The sequence below is a fragment of the Pan troglodytes genome, chromosome 10 (assembly GCF_028858775.2).
Source record: "Pan troglodytes isolate AG18354 chromosome 10, NHGRI_mPanTro3-v2.0_pri, whole genome shotgun sequence".
Lineage (NCBI taxonomy): Eukaryota > Metazoa > Chordata > Mammalia > Primates > Hominidae > Pan > Pan troglodytes.
In genome coordinates, this window is record NC_072408.2 from 119236065 (window position 1) to 119258828 (window position 22764).

Below are 22764 nucleotides of genomic sequence, written 5' to 3' on the forward strand. Positions count from 1 at the left end.
GACAGTTCTGCTAGTCCTGCCTGGGGCCATTCATGTGGCTGCAGGCATCTGGAGGTTTGACTGTGGCTGGCTGGCCTCACTCGCATAGCTGGTGGTTGGAGCCGGCTCTTGGCTGTCTTTTTCTCCATATGGCCTCATCTACCCTCAGGGAGGCTAGCCCTGGCTTCTATGCATGGCTACAGCAATGTCCCAGGAGGGAAAGAAAGGCAGCTGCACAAGGCCTAGGCTTGGATGATCCACATCACTTATGCCACATTCTATTGGTCAAAAGGGGCGGAATCTGTTTGATTCCAAATCTTTGAAACAATGCAGAGGCTAGTGCAATGATTCTCAAAGTAGGATCTAGGGATCTTTAGATGTTCCTGAGATCCTTAAAAAGGGACCTGTGAAGTTAAAACAATTTGTCATACTACTGTTAAGACATTGTCCTTTTAACTCGAGTGTAGAATGGAGTTCTCCTGAGGTGTAATACATAATGTGATACTGCAATAGATTGAATAAAGAAGCAGATATAAGAATCTGTCTCCTATGAAGCCAGACATGAAATACATTTGCAGAAATGTAAAACCATTGTCCTCATAATTTTTTGTTTTGGAAAAATTATTTTTTTAGAGACAGGGTCTTGCTCTGTTGCCCAGGCTGGAGTGCAGTGGTGCAATCACAGCTCACTGAAGACTCGAACTCCCAGGCTCAAGCCATCCTCCCACCTCAGCCTCTCAAGTAGCTGGAACCACAGGTACACGCCACCAGGCTGGGCTTATTTATTTTTTGAGACAGAGTTTTGCTCTTGTTGCCGAGGCTGGAGTGCACACATTACAGGTGTGAGCCACTGTGCCTGGCCCAAGTTTTTTTTAAATAAAAATGTTATTTATATAAACATGACATGTCATTTTAAAATATTCTAGCAACTTTTTTTTTTGAGACAGTCTTGCTCTGTCGCCCAGGCTGGAGTGCAGTGGTGTGATGTCACTTACTGCAACCTCTGCCTCCCGTCGAAATTCTCCTGCCTCAGCCTCCCGAGTAGCTGGGATTATAGATACCTGCCACCATGTCCAGCTAATTTTTTTTTGTATTTTTAGTGGAGATGGGGTTTCATCATGTTCACCAGGCTGGTTTCAAAATCCTGACCTCAGCTGATCAGCCCACTTTGGTCTCCCAAAGGGCTGGGATTACAGGTTGAGCCATGGCACCCAGCCTTTTTTCACCTTTTTTGGACACAGGGTCTGTCATCCAGGATGGTGTGCAGTGGTGAAATCACAGGTCACCACAGCCTGGACCTCCTGGGCTCAAGTGAGCCTCCTGGCCCCACCTCCCAAAATGTGGGGGTTAGAGGTGGAAGCCAGCACACACAGCCCATTTTTCATTTTCCATTGGCAAAAATCCAAGTTTGATAACCTACCTATGAGAAGATGGGTACTCTGTACATTTCCAGAACAAATAAAGTGGTCTAACACTTGGGAGAGTGTTTGGAAGAATCTGCCAAAATTAAAATGCACAAATCTGGCAGGGTGTGGTGGCTTATGCCTATAATCCCAATACCTTGAGGTCTAGGCAGGAGTATAGCTAGAGCCCAGGAGTTGAACTAGCCCAGGCAATAGGAACTGGGGCCATAATATGTGATAAACATGCCCATGAACAGCCACTGCACTAGCCTGGGAAACAAAAGCACGGCCTCATAATTATTGGGGAGGAGTTGAGAATTCAGCATGGGGGGAGAAATGGGAGTTTGTTGTCTGAGTAGTCAGCAGTTATTCTCTTCTCTCATCCATGTACAGTTTAGCACTGACTTCTTCAGGGACGAGTGAGAAAATGCCACCACTTCACACTGGTAGAGGGTGGGTGAAAAAGTTATTAGCCAGGCACCAAGAACCAATCTGAAGCCAAGAACAGCAATACAAAGCCAACAAACTAGCTCTCTTGTAGACACCACTCCCTTCCAATCCCATTCTCTACTAAGGAAAACCCCCAGGTGAGCTGGCATGGTCAAACTACACCTTCAGGTAGGTAAGAATTTTTTTAAAAAACCAAAAATTAAAAAAAGAGACACAAACAAAATGTAGTCAGCTATTTAATTAGGTTCTTAAGACATTTAGAACACCAATTTGTGAGGATAAATTCCATTCGTCAGAGCAAACACAGATCGCAGGTAGCCCTGGAGCTGAGGAATAGCTTTGATTTTTGGTAAAATCTGTGAGTCCACAGCTTTCTGATCAATCTTGCGCTGCTCCGTAATCTCATATTTCTAAATAAAGAGAAAATCAAACATTTTAAAACAGGCACATACCAAATTACTTGTAGGTCAACTAAGGAGTCCTGTCTCACAAGTACTAATCCCCAAGAATATTTAGAAAACATTAAAGACAATTTTGACAATCCTTTCCTTGGAATGCTGTGAAACACAACCCATTTTTTAATGTAATAAAAATAGCTCTTAAGCTTTTGTATACTTTAGGACACATCAAGGATAAGTAAGGGCACATTCCCAATACAATGGTAGCAGTTAATTCCCACACAATTCCACCAAACTTTAGGATTCTAAGTTGAGCTCCCAGACTGCCAAAAGAACTACTCAATTTAGAAGAATCTGGAATACTAAGTATCTCCCAGTATTCCTCATTATTTAACCTTTCATTTTTCTTCTTTTTGTGCAACCTGTTTCTTTTCACTCCCAGGTAGAAGGGCCAGTGCTAACACAGGAGATGACAAGTAGAAACTTACCTCTTTTTCTGTGTCGAAGATCTCACCTTCCTGGTGTCTGGGCTTCCGCAGCTTCTTCTTCTTGAAGTAAGCATCAGTAAGATGTTTTGGGATTTTTACATTGCTGATATCGATTTTGGTTGAGGTGGCAATGACAAATTTCTGGTGTGTTCTTCGTAGAGGAACTCGATTGAGGACCAGAGGTCCTAAGGGGAAAAAATTAATTTAGCAAGGAAAAGGGGGAAGAATCATCATCCTGCAATTTAGGTGACCATTACTTGTTATGTTGCTACACAAAAAAGACCACTTGTCTAACCCACTTGCACACAAGACAATGAAATGGGCCTCAGACACTTGTGGCATTAAGTGTCTACCATGTAGGCAGTAGCAAACAAACGTGTATACTGCAAGCATTTAAAAATGGAAGTTTCACAGAACATCACAATCCAAGGATTTTCTTACCAGTCACAAGTAATAAGCCACTAGCCAGCTGCTTCAGGAAAACCACCCTCTGTAAGTTAAAAAGAAAATAATTAGTTTTCTGCAATTAAAAACTGACTTCTGAATTCATAAAATCACAGGCATCTAAATTTGGGTAAAAGAAATTTCTACATGTATATGTATACAGCTCGGCAGTTCTGGAAGCAACCACAGCAAGCTGCTAAGGTAGTACTCCAGGCATAAATACGTTTTTGAGTAAATGAACATGTGTAACATAATCAACACCAGGAAATGGCTAATAAATCACCATGGATTACACTTGTTATTTGCAACAACTAAGTTGTATCTTGCAGATCATTTCCCCTTGCCCCAAACATAGGTAAATAAAGGCAAAGTACACCTAGCGTGCAAACGCATTGCCACCAGGCACCCCAGGCAGCTGCAGTGAAGCGCCCCAAGCACAGGTACTCTCACCTTGCCCCTGTGGCGTCCAGTGAGGATGATCAGAATGGTCCCGGGGGTAATGCTGGCTCGCAGTTTTCTCACGTGCTGACTGAAGGGTTTTTTGCCATGGCTCAACAGCTTTCGAGGCACATCTTCAGTAGGATAATATCTAGGCTGTGGAGAGTCCATAGATCCAACTTATTTAAATAAGCCATTCAGATTACTAGAAGCGAGCTATGTCAGCCAAACTTTTGCTATAGCCTTTTTATTTTAAAGTATAATACTGTATTTATACGATTCCATTTTCATTTCTGCTAAGTAGACTTGAAAAAGGTCAATTATGCTTCTGCATCCTGTGTGCAAAAAAGGAGACACCATTTAATGAATGAGATGTGTGCTCAAGCAAAGAAAGCATCAAGCAAGTCACCTTTGCAATCTTGAGCAAAAACTAAACCTCAGAGATTACACGTGTGACATGCCACATTTTGCAGATTAGGGATACATGGCTTGTTTTCCAATTCAAGTAAACTGTGTTCATATCCTAGCCACTTCATCTGATCCTCACAGCAACAAGACTTACTCCCACTTCATCCACAAAGGAAAACAAATTGCATAAAGCCAGACACTAGGACTGGCAGATCATTTATTGCAGAAGTTAGACACCATGCAAGGGCCATTAAAGACATGACTACAAATAACTCACAATAACCTATTTCCAACTATACCATATCATTAGTGCAGTCTCACTTTCACCACAAACATGATCACCTAATGGGAAAACGAGTTCACAAAACAACTGTCATCTTCCCTCTCATGCAGTAATCTTCAACTGTGAAACTGTATGGTGTAACTTATTTGGGAATGTTCCCATAATGAAAATTACAGAGCAAATCGTGAGATTTCATTGGGTCTTGTGTGTGGTAAAGGGGGCCAAGAAACACTGCTCTAGTGGGAAATGTTCTATAGAACAGGCTATGTATTATTTCATTTAATCTCCATAATAACTCTTTGAGGTAAACCCTCATTCCCATCTTATCTTTTTTTGAGATGGAGCCTCCCTCTGTCGCCCAGGCTGGAGTGCAGTAGTGCAACCTCTGCCTCCCGGGTTCAAGCGATTCTTCTGCCTCAGCCTCCAGAGCAGCTGGGACTACGGGCACACAACCAGCTAATTTGTATATTTTTACTAGAGATGTGGTTTCACCATGTTGGCCAGGCTGGTCTTGAACTCCTGACCTCAGGTGATCTGCTCGCCTCAGCCTCCCAAAGTGCTGGGATTACAGGCATTAGCCACCACACTCAGCCTCATTCCCATATTATATGCAAAGGAACAAAGCACAGACGAGTAATTTAAATTACTTTAGATTAACAGTAAATGTTGAAGCCAAGTTACAAACCCAGAGCCCTTTATTTTCTATCAGGAATTCTCCGGTATGCAGAAACTTACAGTATCTAAGTATTCAAAAACATCTTCACAGTATTCAAGCATAAACAGAAAATCCAATTTACAGTCCCCACATCTTACCATTTTGCGAAGTTTAACCACCCGGGTACCGCCGTTCTTGTCACCACCAACTGGTTTTGTAACAGTTGCAAGAACCTTCTCCTTCTTTTTCTTTTCAACCTACAAGGACACAAATGCATCAACAGTAAGAGAATGCCAATTAAGGTTAAGACCTAATGGTCCGTGGTCCCCTCTTCCCTTACCTTGGATTTAGCGGCTGAGTACTTCCTCTTGTACATGGCCTTTCTGGAATACATGGCAGATCGGGAATACCTGCCAATTCCTCTGACAAGGACAGGGTTGCGGCTGCAATGGGGCTTCCCCTTCTTGGGCTTTTTAGCTTTGAGGTTACCCTTTTTCACCTTGCCACCAGCATCAACCTTCTTGGCTTCGGGTTTCTTCTCTTTAGTATCTGGCTTCTCAACTTTTTCACCCGCCATCTAAAAATATTTTTTTGTAGATAAAAAAAGGCATTTCACCAGTCATCTCTCTAACAAGACAATAATGAACCTGTACATGAATGGGCTGGGCTCCCCAGACTACAATCCCTCCCCTGGTAAGATACACGCCTTCCTCTCAAACTCTACCCATTCTACTCCAACCTTCACTATGACTCATTTGGGGGTTGTCTCCCCAATACACTATAAACTTTTTTTTTGAGGATTTGAAACTACCTCACACCTATTAGGTTTTTTGCCAAATACTGAGCGGTCAGAAGTCCGTACAACCATTATTTTTTTATTACTGTTTTGCGAATTAGAAAACTTAGATGCAGAATGTGTCCACAGGTTAGAAGCACCAAGACCAGAACTTGAAATCCCTTACTTTCAGTACCTTTCGTCTTAACCCTTAAGACCAGTGTCTCTTTTCAAGAAACTCGATTTAGGAATTGCGGACACAAACAGAATCAGCCCAAATTGAGCCAAAGAAAAATATCGCAAAGACCAAGAGGCGACTTCCGGTCGCGGACGCTGGGAGACGCGAAACCTTTTGGCTTCAGTGCGGAACCCCAACGTGGCTGCGACAGGCTCAGTGTCATCCTCTGGAACCCAGGACTAGGAACACAGTGCACGCGCCGTCTCCCCGCTTCCTCTAACACCCACCAGTCCGCTACGGGTCCCCGAAAGGGCCTCGTTCCCCCAGCCCAAGAGCGTGGCGAAGAACCGGAGGGAGCCACTACGGCATTCTACCTCACCCTCTTTGTGCCCTGCCGCAAACCCAAACAACAAAAATGAAGCGTCTGGAAGGCCTCTCAGTTAGCCTTGGACATGTCCGACCCCTGTAGGTGTCGACTGGATGCCCTCCAGGTTCGGATGGCGAAGGATTGGGAGTCCTGAACTCAAGTCTTGCAGACAGGCCCGCGATTCTTACCTTGCAAGATGGGAAAGAGAACTAAGGTCCCGGCTTCCGGTGTATAAGCAATCATGGGAAGTGCGAGTCTCACTTCCTTCCGGATCTGGGGCATCATGGGGAATGTAGTATTTCCCCGTTAAGAAAAAAGTAGTAAATCCTAGGCCGGGTGCGGTGGCTCACGCCTGTAATCCCAGCCCTTTGGGAGGCCGAGGCAGGAGGATCCTCTGAGGTTGGCAGTTCGAGACCAGCCTGGCCAACATGGTGAAATCCCGTCTCTACTAAAAATACAAAAGGTAGCCAGGCGTGGGTGGTGCGTGTCTGTAATGACAGCCAGTCGAGGCGCGGAGGCAGGAGAATCACTTGAATCTGGAGGTGGAGATTGCAGTGAGCCAAGATCGCGACACTGCGCTCTAGGCAACAGAGCAAGATTCTCAAAAAAGAAAAAAAAAAAAAAAGGCCGGACACGGTGGCTCACGCCTGTAATCCCAGCACTCCAAAGATCGTGCCACTGCGTGCCACTGCACTCCAGCCTGGGAAATAGAGCCAGACTCAGTCTCAAAACAATAACAACAACAAAAAAAAGAAAAAAAGAAAAAAAATTAGCCGAGTGTGGTTGTTAGTGCCTGTAGTCCCAGCTATTCGGGAGGCTAAGGCGGGAGGATCACTTGAGTCTTGGAGGTCTGGGCTGCAGTGCAGTGAACTCTAATCTTGTCACTTGAGATTAGGTCAGTGGTCCCCTCTTCCCTTACCTTGGATTTAGCGGCTGACTACTTCCTCTTGTACATGGCCTTTCTCATTCCCGTCCTCCGGCCTGGCCTACAGAATGAGACTCTGTCTTAAAAAAAGTAAAAAAAAATTAAAGTGAGGATAACAATAGTAACTTACTTCATAAGGATGTTGGGAACATTAAATAATATATACAACAGTACTGAGAAGCATATTTGATGGATGGTAAATGCTACATAAGTGTTAGCTCTTTTTTTTTTTTTTTTTTTTTTTGAGATGGAGTCTCGCTCTGTCACCCAGGCTGGAGTGTGGTGGGCACGATCTTGGCTCACGGCAACCTCTGCCTCCCGGGTTCAAGTGATTCTCCTGCCTCAGCCTCCCAAGTAGCAGGGATTACAGGCGCACACCACCATGCCCAGCTAATTTTTTGTATTTTTAGTAGAGACAGGGTTTCACCATGATGGCCAAGCTGGTTTTGAACTCCTGACCTCAAGTAATCCACCCGCCTCAGCCTCCCAAAGTGCTAGGATTACAGGCGTGAGCCACCGCACCTGGCGAACTGTTAGCTCTTGTTATTGTCACCATCACCACTACAATCATCTGATCATCAACATCCTAGTTGTTGTCAAGTATTCTGCTAAAGTTTATGCATGGGAGATAATAGGCAATATTGCATACAATGTGCCTTGCTTTATTTCATTTAATTCTCCCAACAACCTGTGAATGATACTATTATGAGGAAACTGAGTCTCAAGGATATTAAGTAACTTGCTCACAGCATAGATCTGATTCCAAAGATTGCACTCTTAACCATTAGGCTGCAAGATTAAAGAGATGATTAATGAAGATGCATGAGAGTTTTGCTCATGTTAGAATTAAAAATAAGAATATTTATTATCTTTTACAAAATACACAACACAGTATATGTGATAGTTCTTTACTGCTTCAAAGCCCTTAAGCCAACATGTACACATTTGTAATACCTTCTAGCTTGCGTTTTCCATTTTCCTCCATTCGCTTCTTTCTGGTTGCTAGAGCTTTTCACCTTGATTTTTTCAGATTGAAACCACCTGCTTCATGGCTGTGTCTCTGGGAATCATTTAGCCTTTTTCTGGTTCTGATTCATTGAGGATACAAATACAATGATCAGATGAACACTGCCCTTTTTTTTGAGAATGGGAATGTCAGCAGCTTTATTTGTTTAGCTTCCTCAGCAAAGCACCTCTTAGAAACTTCAACTGCAGAAAATGTACCACAATGAATGAATGAGATGCACAGTTGCTTACGTGGGCCCCTCAAAATTGCTGGCAATCTCAGATAATTTCACCTAGTAAACGCCCCAAAATATGTGTTGAATGACCTGTCATTAAAATAAAAACATAGATGAACCCCCTCTTGTGTTTTGTTGCGGTATTGCAAAATTTACAATTCATTAGTTGGGCAACATATCATGTTAGTTATAAAGTAAATGTTTTTATTAAGTTTAGTTTTGCCATATATAAAATTCTCTGAAATTTGTGCAGCACTTTAATCACAAAGCACACATTTTTGCAGACACTTAATCTTTTTTTTTTTTTTCTGAGATGGAGTCTTGCTCTGTCGCCCAGGCTGGAGTGCAGTGCCGTGATCTTGGCTCACTGCAACCTCTGCCTCTTGGGTTCAAGCCATTCTCCTGCCTCAGCCTCTTGAGTAGCTGGGATTACAGGCGCCCGCTACCACACCTGGCTAATTTTTTTTTTTGAAAGAGAGTCTTGCTCTTTTGCCCAGGCCGGAGCGCAGTGGCATGATCTCGGCTCACTGCAACCTTCACCTCCCGGGTTCACGCCATTCTCCTGCCTCAGCCTCCCGAGTAGCTGGGACTACAGGCACCCGCCACCATGCCTGACTAATTTTTTGTATTTTTAGTAGAGGTGGGGTTTCACTGTGTTAGCCAGGATGGTCTCGATCTCCTGACCTCGTGATCTGCCCGCCTCGACCTCCCAAAGTGCTGGGATTACAGGCCTGAGCCACCTTGCCTGGCCAATTTTTTGTGTTTTTATTGGAGACAGGATTTCACCATGTTGGCCAGGCTGGTTTTGAACTCCTGACCTCAGGTGATCTGCCCACCTCGGCCTCCCAAAGTGCTGGGATTACAGGCGTGAGCCACCTCGCCCAGCCTCATTTTTTTTTTTTTTTGGAGACAGAGTCTCGCTCTGTCGCCCAGGCTGGAATGCAAGGTGAGATCATGGCTCACTGCAGCCTTGACCTCCTGGGTTCAAGCAATCCTCCCACCTCAGCCCCCTGAGTAGCTGGGAGTACAGTGCACAGCACCATACCTGGCTAATTGTTTTACATTTTTTGTAGAGACGGGGTCTCACAATGTTGCCTCAGCTGTATTTTTTGTTTGTTTATTAGGCAGTAAATCTTTTAAAGCCTGGCCAACATGGTGAAACCCCATCTCTGCTAAAAATACAAAAATTAGCCAGGCATGGTGGTGCATGCCTTTAATTCCAGCTACTTGGGAGGCTGAGGCACGAGAATCACTTGAACCCGGGAGGCAGAGGTTGCAGTGAGCCGAGATCGTGCCACTGCACTCCAGCCTGGGCCACACAGTGAGACTCTGTCTCAAAAAATAAATAAATAAATAAATAAATAAATAAAATAGAAAAATATCTTTATATGTGTTATGTATGTGTGTGAGCCTGTGTATGGGATGAGTTTGTGTGTTTGTATATGTATAAAGTGTGGAAAGACATACACCAAACCATTAACACTGCTGGGGATTGGGATATGGAGTACGTATGCATCAAGGAACACAGAAAATTACTGTTTGTTATTTAGTTTGTTGCAAGGAACTTGTATTGCTTTTGTAACTGAGAAAGAAATTCAAATAAAGTAATGGCTATTATCTGAATTAATCTCTAAATGAATATATCTTTTTAAAATTAAGATGGAGTTGGCCGGGTGCGGTGGCTCACGCCTGTAATCCCAGCACTTTGGGAGGCCAAGGCAGGTGGATCACGAAGTCAGGAGATCGAGACCATCCTGGCTAACACGGCGAAACCCCGTCTCTACTAAAAAATACAAAAAAATTAGCCGGGCATGGTGGCGGGTGCCTGTAGTCCCAGCTACTCGGGAGGCTGAGGCAGGAGAATGGTGTGAACCCGGAAGGCAGAGTTTGCAGTGAGCCGAGATTGTGCCACTGCACTCCAGCCTGGGCGACAGAGTGAAGACTCCATCTTAAAAAGTAAATAATAATAATAAAAGAATTCAGATTGAGGTTTTTTTTTCGTTTTGTTTTGTTTTTGCTATGTTGCCCAGGCTGCCAGTCTGGTCTCAAACTCCTGTCTCAAGAGATCCTCCTGTTAGCTACCATGCCCGGCCATATAAATGAATATGCCAGGCACTACTCCAGGCATATAAAGATGGGAAGACCGGCCGGGCATGGTAGCTCATGCCTGTAATCCTAGCACTTTGGGAGGCGGAGGCAGGATGATTGTTTGAGCCCAGGGGTTTTAGACCAATCTGGGTAACATGGCAAAACCCTGTCTGTATTAAAAAAAAAAAAAAAAAAGGAAGACAATGACTTTGTCTTAAAAGGAGATCATAATCTAAAGAAAGACACAGAACAACAATGACAGAACCCACAATGATGTTGAAATGTGTTAGGTGCTGATAGAGGCATGAAGAGGCAGCCCCAGGAGCATAGGAAAGGAGTCTCTCTTTTATTCTCAAAAAGTGAAAGAATGTTTTCTGGAGGAGCTGCTTAAGTTGGAGTTTAACCTTGCATGACTGTTTTCCAGGTGGAGAAGGGTTTGAAGAGTATTCCAGGCAGTAGGAACTACATTTTGGAAGACAGGAATGCAAGAAACAGCTAGAAGCCTTTAGAAACTGCTAGATTATGTGAGGGTGTTGGCACAGGCCATATCTAGAAGGGACTGATGTGCTAAGGGAAGGAGTTCAACTTAATGCTAGAGGGTTTGAACCTCCTTCATACAACAGGGGAGTGACGTGATTAGATTTGTATTTTTAAAAGATTATTCATTCTAGCTGCAGAGTGTGCAGAATATAGGAAACACTAGGAAGGTAGTAGTTCCTGCACTCAAAGAGCTAATAGTTTACTTTGGAAAAGAGACAAATGATAGCCAGCTTTTATCAAGTGCTGACTTTGCCAGACACTGTTCTAAGTATTTCACAAACCTATCCGATGGTAGGATTTTGATTCCTACTTTGCAGAGAAGGAAACAGACACAGAGGAGTCAAATGACTTGCTTATAGACACCCAGGCAGCTAGATCAAGAACTTAATTGGCAGCCAGGCGCCGTGGCTCACGCCTGTAATTCCAGCACTTTGGGAGGCCGAGTCGGGTGGATCACGAGGTCAGGAGATCAAGACCATCCTGGCTAATGCGGTGAAACCCCGTCTCTACTAAAAAAATACAAAAAATTAGCCAGGCGTGGTGGCAGGTACCTGTAGTCCCAGCTACTTGGGAGGCTGAGGCAAGAGAATGGCGTGAACCTGGGAGGCGGTGCTTGCAGTGAGCCGAGATCACGCCACTGCACTCCAGCCTGGGAGACAGAGTGAGACTGTCTAAAAAAAAAAAAAAAAAAACCACAAAACTTAATTGGATGCTTCCTATATGATACGGCTCTTAGATTTATAGTGTAGCATGTTAGGTTCTAAGGATAGGTGTCTTGGTGACCATCTGACCTGCACTAGAGAATCGGGTGAGGCTTGTATTCCAGAGGAAGTGGCTCCTAGCCTGAGATCAGAGGCATAGAGTTGATGTGGAGGACAGTCAGGAAGAACCCTCTGGGGAAAGAAAGCAGATTGTTAAAAGGCTCTACGCTGGGAAAGAATATGGCATATTGAGGGGAGCTGAAAGTCATTCAGCATGGCTGGGTCATAGAGAATGAAGTGAGTAGTGGGGAGACAGGGGGTGGTGAAGTGATTGGGGACCAGAGTTAAAAAAAACTCTGGTGCATTGGCTCACGCCTGTAAATCCAAGGCCTTGGGAGGTCAAAGTGGGAGGACTGCTTGAGGCCAGGAGTTCAAGGCCAGCCTGGGCAACATAGCAAGACCTTGTGTCTAAAAAAAATTTTTAAAACTTTTTTTTGGGCCGGGCATGGTGGCTCACGCCTGTAATCCCAGCACTTTGGGAGGCTGAGGTGGGTGGATCACTTGAGGTCAGGAGTTGGAGACCAGCCTGGCCAACATGGCGAAACCCTGTCTCTACTAAAGATACAAAAAAAATTAGCTGGGCATGGTTGTGCGTGCCTGTAATCCCAGCTACTTGGGAGGCTGAGGCAGGAGAATTGCTTGAATCCGGGAGGTGGAGTTTGCAGTGAGCCGGGATTGCGCCACTGCACTCCAGCCTGGGTAACAGAATGAGACTCCAACTCAAACAAAACAAAAAACTTTTTTTTTTTTTTTGTAGGGACAGGGGTCTTACTCTGTTGCCCAGGCTGTTCTTGAACTCTTTGGGCTCAAGAAATCCTCCCACCTAGGAGTCCCAAAACACTGGGATTACAGAGGTTAGCCACCACATCCAGGGGGATAAACCTTTTTTTTTTTTTTTTGCACTTCATTCTAAAATCAAGGAGAAGCCATTGGTGAATTCAATGTAGGGAGTGACTAGTTTTGCAGTTTTTTTTTTTTTTTTTTTTTTTTTGAGATGGAGTCTCGCTCTGACGCCCAGGTGGGAGTGCAGTGGCGAAATCTTGGCTCACTGCAAGCACCACTTCCTGGGTTCAAGCGATTCTCTCGCCTCAGCCTCCTGAGTAGCTGGGACTACAGGTGCCTGCCACTGCACCCAGCTAAATTTTGTATTTTTTTTTTTTTGAGACAGAGTCTCGCTCTGTTGCCCAGGCTGGAGTGCAGTGGTGCGATCTTGGCTCACTGCAAGCTCCACCTCCTGGGTTCACGCCATTCTCCTGCCTCAGCCTCCCGAGCAGCTGGGACTACAGGTGCCCACCACCACGCCCGGCTAATTTTTTGTATTTTTAGTAGAGATGGGGTTTCACTGTGTTAGCCAGGATGGTCTCGATCTCCTGACCTCGTGATCCGCCCGCCTCAGCCTCCCAAAGTGCTGGGAGTACAGGCGTGAGCCACCGCGCCCAGCCCTAAATTTTGTATTTTTAGTAGAGATTGTGTTTGACCATGTTGGCCAGGCTGGTCTCAAACTCCTGACCTCAGGTGATCCACCCACCTTGGCCTCCCAAAGTGCTGGGATTACAGGTGTGAGCCACCGCACTTGGCCACAATTAATTGTATTTTTAGTAGAGACGAGGGTTCATCATGTTGGCCAGACTGGCCTCAAACTCCTGACCTCAGGTGATCCACCTGCCTTGGCCTCCCAAAGTGCTGGGATTACAGGCATGAGCTACCGCGCCCCGCGTGCCCCGCCTAGTTTTGTAGTTTAGATTACTCTGGCTACTATGTGGAGATTGGATTAGGAAGTTTAGGCCTGCGGGCCTGAGATCAGTTAAAATGTAGCTTGTCATCTAGGTGGCCAGGATTTAGGGAGAGGGACAACTGCTTGTTAAATGGCTCTCATGTGAATTAAATTGGCATATATTAAAGGTGATCTTTGTAAGGAGCACATGATGCTGAAGCAGTTAGCACACAGTATGAGAGTCATTTGTATATGAATGAAATGGGCAAGCATTAAAAAAATGAGGATTTTGGAGCTATACAGATATGGGTTAAACTTATGGCTCTGCCATTCACTAGATCTGTAGCCTTTATTTATTTATTTTTGAGAAGAGTCTCGCCCTGTCACCCAGGCTGGAGCGCAGTGGTGCAGTCTGGGCTCACTGCAACCTCTGCCTGTCCGGTTCAAGCAATTCTCCCACCTCAGCCTCCGGAGTAGCTGGGACTACAGGTGTGCGCCACCAAGCCCGACTAATCTTTGTATTTTTAGTTGAGACGGGGTCTCACCATGTTGGCCAGGCTGGTCTTGAACTCCTGACCTCAAGTGATCTGCTCTCCTTGGCCTCCCAAAGTGCTGGGATTACAGGCGTGAGCCACCACGCTCAGCTAGATCTGTAGCCTTCAATGAGTCATATGCGCATCAATCAAGTAAAAGCTCTACTCTTCTCAATCTGGTCTGAGCTACCATTATTCCCAGACCAGAATACAATAGTATTCCGTATTTTGACTGGCTTCTCTGTTTCTGGCCTTGCTCTCTTGCTCGAGCTTCACAGAGTGTCCAAAGTAATACTTCCCCACCACCCGGCTTTTTTTTTTTTTTTTTTTTTAAGAGACATGGTCGCGCCATGTTGCCCAGGCTGGTCTTGAACTCCTAGGCTCAAGCAATCCTCCTGCCTCAGCCTCCCAAAGTTCTGGGATGAAGGCGTGAGCCACCATACCTGGCCTGAGTGCAGTGGCGCGATCTCGGCTTTCAGCAGCCTCGACCTTCCAGGCTCAAGCAATCCTCTCACCTCAGCCTCCCGAGTAGCTGGGACTACAGGCGCTGGGACTACAGGCGCGCGCCACCACGCCCGGCTAATTTTTGTATTTTTTGTAGAGATGGGATTTCACTATTTTGCCCGGGCTGGTTCCCAACTCCTGGACTCAAGCGATTCGCCCGCCTCAGCCTCCCAAAGGGAAGTGCTGGCATTTCAGGCGTGTGCCACCGCTCCCACCCCAAAGTAGTATTTATTGTAATTATTATTATTATTTTGAGACGGAGTCTCGCTCTATTGCCAGGCTGGAGTGCAGTGGCGCGATCTCGGCTCAATGCAACCTCTGCCTCCCGGGTTCAAGCGATTCTCCTGCTTCAGACTCCCAAGTAGCTGGGACTACAGGCGCCCCCCACCACGCCAGGCTAATTCTTGAATTTTTAGTGGAGACGGGGTTTCACCATGTTGGCCAGGATGGTCTCGATCTCTTGACCTCGTGATCCGCCCACCTCGGCCTCCCAAAGTGCTGGGATTACAGGCGTGAGCCACCGCGCCCAGCCTATTATTATTTTTTTAGGCAGTGTCTTGCCCTGTCGCTCAGGGTGTAGTGCAGTGGCGTGATCACGACTCACTGCAGCCCCGACTTCTCGGGCTTAAGTTATCTTCCCGCCGCAGCCTCCACGCCCGGTTAGTTTTTTGCATTTTTTGTAGAGATGAGGTCTTGCTTTTTTGCCCAGGCTGGCCTCGAACTCCTTGGTTTAAGCGAACCTCTTGCCGCAGCCTCCCAAAGTGTTGGGATTACGGGCGTGAACCACCGCGCCCAGCCTACTATCTTTATCTTACAGAAAGAAAAGAATAGGAAACCGAGGCTCGGAGACAGTAGGTAATTTCCCCAAGGTTCCACAGCTAATGAGTGGAGCGGCGATTTGTGGAACGAAATGAATGAAATCGATGTGGCAGCGGGCCCGGACGGGTCGGTGGCGTAGACGCGGAGCGCGCAGCTCACACCTGGCGGCCGCGGTTTCCAGGAGGAAGCAAGGATGCTTTGGACACTGTGCGTGGCGCCTCCGCGGAGCCCCCGCGCTGCCATTCCCGGCCGTCGCTCGGTCCTCCGCTGACGGGAAGCAGGAAGTGGCGGCGGGCGTCGCGAGCGGTGACATCACGGGGGCGACGGCGGCGAAGGGCGGGGGCGGAGGAGGAGCGAGCCGGGCCGGGGGGCAGCTGCACAGTCTCCGGGATCCCCAGGCCTGGAGGGGGGTCTGTGCGCGGCCGGCTGGCTCTGCCCCGCGTCCGGTCCCGACCGGGCCTCCCTCGGGCCAGCCCGATGTGACCGAGCCCAGCGGAGCCTGAGCAAGGAGCGGGTCCGTCGCGGAGCCGGAGGGCGGGAGGAACATGACATCGCGGAGGTGAGGAGCCCCGAGGGGCCCGGCCCGGGCCTCGGCCCGGCCACCGCCGCGTTCGGTTAGCCCCGTCCGGAAGGGGGCGCCCCGGCCGGGCTTCGGGCTCCCGCCCCGGGTCGGGGTTGGGGGCCGGCTCCCTCCTCGTCCCCTCGCCCTCCCGGGGCCGGGGGCCGGCCCCACCGCGCCCCCACCCCTCGGGTCCCCATTCATTTCCTGCCTCCCCGAGTTCCGGCTGCGGCAGCCCCGGGGATGCCCGTCAGGCCCGGGGCAGGTAGAGCCGCCGAGGGAACCACGGGTGCCAGCGGCCCGGCTCAGCGCCGCATTCCTGACCCATTGCCTCATGAGAATTGCCTCATGGTGATTCCGAAATAACCCTGCTCACTTGGGGAGGCTCCTTGGGACACGAGAGGGGAGTTGCGCGGGGCCGGGCCCCCAGTGGTCTAGTCGTTCTGGCTCACTGTGCCACTTGCGTGCATTTGGGGACTTCACGCAGGACCCCTGACCCTTTTATATGCCTCTTTGTGTCTTCTTTTCCTCCTACCCCTCACGTGCCAGAAATGGAAAAACTGACTGTATCTGCAGCCACTAGAAGTATTTCCTTCCTCTGCGATCTTCGCTTTGGGAGATGGAAAGGAAGGGAGCCGCATCTCGTTATTTAATCCTTCACTGCAACCTTAACAGTCAGGTCACTTTACTGGTACCCGTTTTATGGATGAGGAAACCGAGGCCCAGAAGCAACATGCTAGTAAATGACAAGATTTGAAACTTAGGAGGATTAGTGAGTTAATGAGATCCTTTGAAAGGTCAGGGTAATACTACTACTAATAGCTAACATTTGCTTAGTTCTGACCACAGCCCTATCAGATGGCTACTATTATCCCCATTGTAAAGATGAGTAAACCGAGTTTCAGAGGTTAAGTAAATTGCCTAACCTCACAGCTAGTAGGTGGTGGAGACAGAATCCCTACTTTTAATCACTATGTTGCTTCTATTATTTTGTAACTATTGCTAACCATTTGTAAGCCTTAATTTTGTTGTCAAACAGTAGTGTGACCTGTTGTTTTCAGATAGTGATCCTATTTTGTATAGTCACTCTATATACCACTCACACTTAAGACCCATTGTCTATTCTTTTCCATGATTGTTCAATTATGGTCACTGTCTCAGACATTTAAAAAACGATTCAAGCTATTGAGGCTATTTGAATGAGATTTTCTTTTCTTTTTTTCTTTTTCTTTTTGGAGACGGAGGCTCACTCTGTTGCCCAGGCTGGAGTGCAGTGGCGCAATCTCGGCTCACCACAATCTCCGCCTCCTAGGTTCAAGCGATTCTCCTGCCTCAGCCTCCCAAGTAACTAGGACTACAGGCGCACCACTATGCCCGGCTAATTTTTGTATTTTTAGTAGAGACAGGGTTTCACTATGTTGGCCAGGCTGGTCTCAAACTCCTGACCTCGTGATCCGCCCACCTTGGCCTCCCAAAGTGCTGGAATTACAGGCGTGAGCCACCGCACCCAGCCTGAATGAGATTTTTCAAAATATTAGGAATGTCTCCTCCAAACACACCTGGCATGTTATTCATACATGGATCTGGAATTTAAAAAGGGGAGAAAAAAGAAAACTGAGAACTCGTAGGAAGTGAGTGACTTGGACAGGTCGGTTGGCAAGTGCTTACAGATCTGGGTAATATATAACTGCATTTCAACAGAACAGTGTATAGCCTCAAATGTTCTAATTCTTTAGGGAGCTTTTAAATAAACAGTTGTCTATTCTTTAATCTGTCAAATAGTCATTGAGCCTTTTGTTCCTGGTGTCTGCTCTTCCAGACAAGTAAGGATCTGCTGCTTTAGGAGACATCAGATGGGGCTGGGGGTTGGGAAAAGGTCTGGGTAGTAATAGACCCTACATTGTCCAGTTTGTTCATTTAGAAGCATAGAAGTGTGGGCATAGTCAAAATAGCAAGTGGTAAAGATGACAGTTTGAAATGGAGTAATTCCTTCTCCCCTCCAGCCCTGGTATTATGTACCACCCAAAAAGCTGGGTTATGAACATAATACACATAATTTTGAATGATTCATTATTTTTTGGATTATAAGCCTGTTTTATTTGTTAACCAGCCTTAATGAGGTATAAATGACATGCAATTAATTGCATATATTTAAATGTACAATTTGATCAGTTTTGACATACATATACACTTGGGAAACCACCACCGTAGTCAAGATAATGAACACATCTATCACCCCTGGTAATTTTGCCTTATGTTCTTTATAATCCTTCCTTTGTTCTTAGGCAGCCACTATTCTGCTTTCTGTCACTATGTATTAGTTTGCATTTCCTAGAATTTTATTTTTAAAAATTTTAAAATTGTTTGAATAGAGATGGGGTCTCACTGTGTTGCCCAGGGCAGTCTCAAACTCCTGGGTTCAAGTGATCCTCTCACCTCGGCCTCCTGAAGTGTTGGGATTATAGGCGTGAGACACCCTGCCCAGCCCTAGAATTTTATTGTTATTGTTATTATTGTGTTTTTTTGAGATAGGGTCTCACTTTGTTGCCCAGGCTGGAGTGCAGTGGTGCAATCACTGCAGCCTTGTTTTCCTAGGCTCAATCCATCCTCCCTCCTCAGCTTTCCGGTTACTGGGGCTACAGGTGTGCACCACCGCACCCGGCTAATTTTTGTATTTTTTTATAGAGACAGGGTTTTGCCATGTTGGCCAGGCTGGTCTCAAACTCCCGGGCTCAAGCGATCTTCCTGCCTCAGCCTCCCAAAGTGCTGGGATTACAGGCATGAGCTATTGCGTCCGGACTTCAAATTACTTTAACCTAGTATTAATTCATTCAACAGGAAGTTAATGAGCCAGGCAGGATAAAGCAGTAAGATAGGAAAATATTGCTATTTTCATGGCTGAGAGAGAGCAGACAAACACATGACTAAATAGGGCAATTTCAGGTAGTAATAAATTCTAGGAGGGAAAAAATCCCACAGAAATGTGAGGATGGGAGAATGCAGTTAGTTTTGATAGGCGGTTTAGAGAAGGCGATCGTGTGAGCTGACACCTGAATGACGATTAGTAGTCTGAATTTTGTTTTGCTTAATTATCAAAATAACTCCTCTTGGATTCGGCTTTTATATGCATCCAGTAATTAAAATGTAAGTATATTCAATGTACTGATATCTCTCAGCATCATAGGTAGGAAAACTAAGGCATTCAGCAATTAAGTGACTCCTCCCTTGATCATGTAGCAGTGATAGTACTGGATTTAGATTTTGAGGTTGCTTCTCTGCCCTTTTCTGCCTTTGTGAAACCAACAAAGCTGCCTGTATTTTCCAACTCTTCCTTCAGCATGTGGTACCTCCTTTACATCTGTTTTTGTTCCTCTGAAATCCATACGCGACGATGAGCTGAGAGGGGCAGAAAATTGAGCTTGTTCTGAGACTGGAGGCTTTTGGTTTATCTCTTGCAGGTCAAGTACATTTTGTCCTGGGCTCTCCCTGGTGGCCACGTTTGTTTATCTCCTGCGGGAGTAAATAAACTTGCCTTGCTGAAAAATAACAGTTCTGTGTCTTTGCAGTTGAAACTGGGATGTCTTTATTAACGTTAGGTCCCGATGTAAGGTCAAGTTTTTGGTTAGAGTTGCTCAAGTGCAGAGGCCACTGCTAAGATGACTTACCCCTCGTGTCCATGGTCAATGTGGAGACTGTTATGAGTGGCACATGATGCTGGAAAAGCAGAGCCAACTCATGTTTGTAATTGTCCTAGCAGGCCGTGGTGTACTTTGTTAGGCAGCCACAGAACAATAGAGAAACTCAGCTTATTCCCGTTCCCTCTGGGAAACACAGACAGTACTTGCCATCCAACGCCAATGTTTTTAAGGAAGAAAGAGGCAAAAAGTGATGTTGGCAAGGTCTCTGGGAGTTGTGGACCCCAACCAAGGATTGGAGACCCTGAAATGGATTCAGATGCCCTAAAATGCAGCCCAGTTCATTACTATGAATTTTGGAGGACTTTGTGCCTTGAGCAAATGTGTATATGTGACGCTCTTTGACAACACTGAAATAGGAAAAATACTATCCGTGTTCGCGAGGAGCACTGAATTTAGAGAGGGAGACAGACTTTTATGCCAGCATCAAATGAATTTGATAAAGCTAGTACCAAAATGAAATTTGAATTTTTTTTTTTTTGAAATAGAGTCTTACTCAGTCACCCAGGCTGGAGTGCAGTGATACAATATTGGCCCACTGCAACCTCCACCTCTTGGGTTCAAACAATTCTTGTGCCTCAGTCTCCTGAGTAGCTGGGATTACAGGTGCGTGCCACCATGTCTGGCTAATTTTTATATTTTTAGTAGGGACGGGGTTTCACCATGTTGGCCAGGCCGGTCTTGAACTCCTGGCCTCAAGTGATCTGCCCACCTTGGCCTTCCAAAGTGCTGGGATTATAGGCATGAGCTACCACACAAGCCTGAAATTTGAAATTTATTGGTATAGAATATACTGTTTAGAATGTATGTGTACATATGTATATTTGTATACTCATATAAACACAAATACACATTGTATGTGTTTCTGTAATGTGTATATCTGTCTACACATACATGTATATACACACATACAATGTCTTTTTTTTTTTTTTTCTTTTTTTGAGACAGGGTCTTACCCTGTTGCCCAGGCTGGAGACTGCAGTGGCATAATCTTGGCTCACTGCAGCCTCGACCTCCTGGGCTCAAGTGATCCTCCCATCTCAGCCTCCTGAGTAGCTGGGACTGACTACAGGCACGTGGCATCGAACTTGTCCAATTTTTCTATTTTTTTGTAGAGTTAGGGTCTTGCTCTGTTGCCTAGGCTGGTCTCAAATTCCTGGGCTCAAGCTGTCTGCCTGCCTCGGCCTTCCAAAGTGCTAGGATTACAGATGTGAACCACTGTACCTGGCCTTTACAATGTCTATTTTAAAGATAATGGTTCAAGTTTTTATCATCCCACTGGCCGACTCTAATGAAACATCTATCCATTCATTGAAGAATTATTTATGGTGGGATAACTCTGTGCCAGGTACCGTGCTAGGCATTGAGTATTCCAGGTTTTAGGAAACAGCACATGCAAAAGTGCTGAAGTGGGAGAAGATCTCGGAGTGATTGAAGGCTAGGAGAGAGCACGTGTGGGAGCTGTGAGGCTGGGAAGGTCGGAGGTAGGTGGGAGCAGACCACATAGGGATTCTTAATGTCTTTAGTGTCATGTGGACCATGGAGAGGAGTGTAGATTGTATTTTTAGAGCAATGCAAAATCATAGAAGGATGTGATCGGGGGAGTGGCATGAGCTGATCTATTTAAAAATATTTCTCTGGCTGCTGTGAAGGAAGGATTGTAGGAGGCAGGAGTAGATTCAGGGAGATGAGACAAGTGATGAGAGAGGCTTTGAACTTGGGTAAAAGTAGTTTGTGGAAAGTCTTTTTTGGAGGTAGTTTTTGTTTATTGCCTTGTCATCAAAGCAGAGATGCTGACCAATGAAACTCCATGAGAAAATAGTGATTTATAAAGACATATCTATGCACTACCGTTAAAAAGCTGCTTGGAAAAAAAGGATAAAAAGCTGCTTTAACAACTTTTTTTTTTGAGATGGGGTCTTACTCTGTCACCCAGGCTCAAGACCTCAGCTCACTGCAACCTCTGCCTCCCAGGCTCAAGCATTCTCCCACCTCAGCCTCCCAAGTGGCTGGGACTGCAGGCACACGCCACCATGTCAGGCTAATTGTGTGTGTGTGTGTGTGTGTGTGTGCGCGCTGGGACTGCAGGCACACGCCACCATGTCAGGCTAATTGTGTGTGTGTGTGTGTGTGTGTGTGTGTTGGGACTGCAGGCACACACCACCATGTCAGGCTAATTGTGTGTGTGTGTGTGTGTGTGTAGAGATGGGGTTTTGCCATGTTGCCCAGGCTGGTCTCAAACTCCTGAGCTCAGGTGATCCACCCGCCTCGGCCTCCAAAGTGCTGGAGATTACAGACGTGAGCCACTGTGCCCACCTAACAACTTTAAAAAAATTTTGACATTTAGTAGGATATTTATTGCATTATTGTTGAGATGGCAAAATATTGGAGACAGCTGAAATGTTCATCAGTCGGTGGGGGGCTAGTTAAATGAAATACAGTGTAGCATGCATTAGAACACTTTTCAAGAATTTAACTTTTTTTGTAGCCTTTTACTTATAATGCTTGTCCCTATTGATGCCTTTTTTTTCAGCATGACTTACTCTTTTACTATAGGATATTAAAATTTAATTAGATTAGAAATGAGGAATATTCTTGTAATCTGTAGAAAGTAACAAACTATAAACTTATTCCCCAAGAACAAATATAATAATTTTTCTGGAGTAGCAGGTAAGAAAGATATAAATTTATATGTATACAAGAAACTGAAATTAGACTTTATACATTTAAAGGTTACAAGTGCAGTTTTATTACATGAATGTATTATCCAGCATTGAAGTCTGGGCTTTTAGTGTAACCAGCACCTGAATAACATACATTGTACCCATTAAGTAATTTCTCATCCCTCAAACCCCTCCCACCCTGAAATTAGACTTTGGATCCCTAGTTTAAATTCCACCCCTCTCTTTTTTTGAGACAAGATCTCACTCTGTCACCCAGGCTGGAGGGCAATGTTGCAATGATAGCTTACTGTAGCCTCAACCTCCTGGGCTCAAGGGATACACCCTCCTCAGCCTCCTGAGTAGCTGGAACTGCAGGCGTGCACCACCACATTCAGCTAATTTTTTGATTTTTTTATAGAGATGAGGTCGGAACTCCTGGGCTCAAGCGATTCTCCC

General features: G+C 45.8%; 2 protein-coding genes across 14 annotated transcripts in view; one reads left to right on the forward strand and one right to left on the reverse strand.

The window, feature by feature from the left end:
- Positions 1-2055: 2055 nt before the first annotated feature.
- On the reverse strand, positions 2056-15670 carry RPL6 (ribosomal protein L6). 10 transcript variants are annotated; one of them, XM_054662937.2, is made up of 9 exons: positions 14512-15670; positions 8146-8279; positions 7186-7271; positions 5287-5523; positions 5105-5203; positions 3613-3756; positions 3160-3208; positions 2719-2903; positions 2056-2242 (listed from the first exon to the last, which is right to left on the reverse strand). In XM_054662937.2, the coding sequence occupies exons 4-9, from the start codon at positions 5521-5523 to the stop codon at positions 2090-2092; spliced, it is 867 nt and encodes a 288-aa protein (XP_054518912.1). In that variant the 5' UTR covers positions 7186-7271; positions 8146-8279; positions 14512-15670; the 3' UTR covers positions 2056-2089.
- Positions 15671-15699: 29 nt separating this feature from the next.
- Positions 15700-22764, forward strand: part of PTPN11 (protein tyrosine phosphatase non-receptor type 11) — a 94111-nt gene continuing 87046 nt past the window's right edge. For 2 of the 4 annotated variants that reach the window (XM_063785017.1, XM_054663612.2), the window contains exon 1: positions 15720-15950. In XM_063785017.1, coding sequence (XP_063641087.1) covers positions 15937-15950 — 14 coding nt within the window. In that variant the 5' untranslated portion in view covers positions 15720-15936. Of the gene's footprint in view, positions 15951-22764 lie in introns of all 4 variants that reach the window. The other 2 variants (XM_016924286.4, XM_063785018.1) reach the window with 2 other exon arrangements.

Coding starts and splice junctions, on each gene's coding strand:
- RPL6 (XM_054662937.2), bottom strand. CDS start 5,523: ATGGCGGGTGAAAAAGTTGAGAAGCCAGATACTAAAGAGAAGAAACCC. Junction 3,209..3,612: donor CTGGACGCCACAGGGGCAAG/GTGAGAGTACCT, acceptor TTTAACTTACAG/AGGGTGGTTTTCCTGAAGCA. Junction 2,904..3,159: donor TGGCTTATTACTTGTGACTG/GTAAGAAAATCC, acceptor TTTTCCCCTTAG/GACCTCTGGTCCTCAATCGA.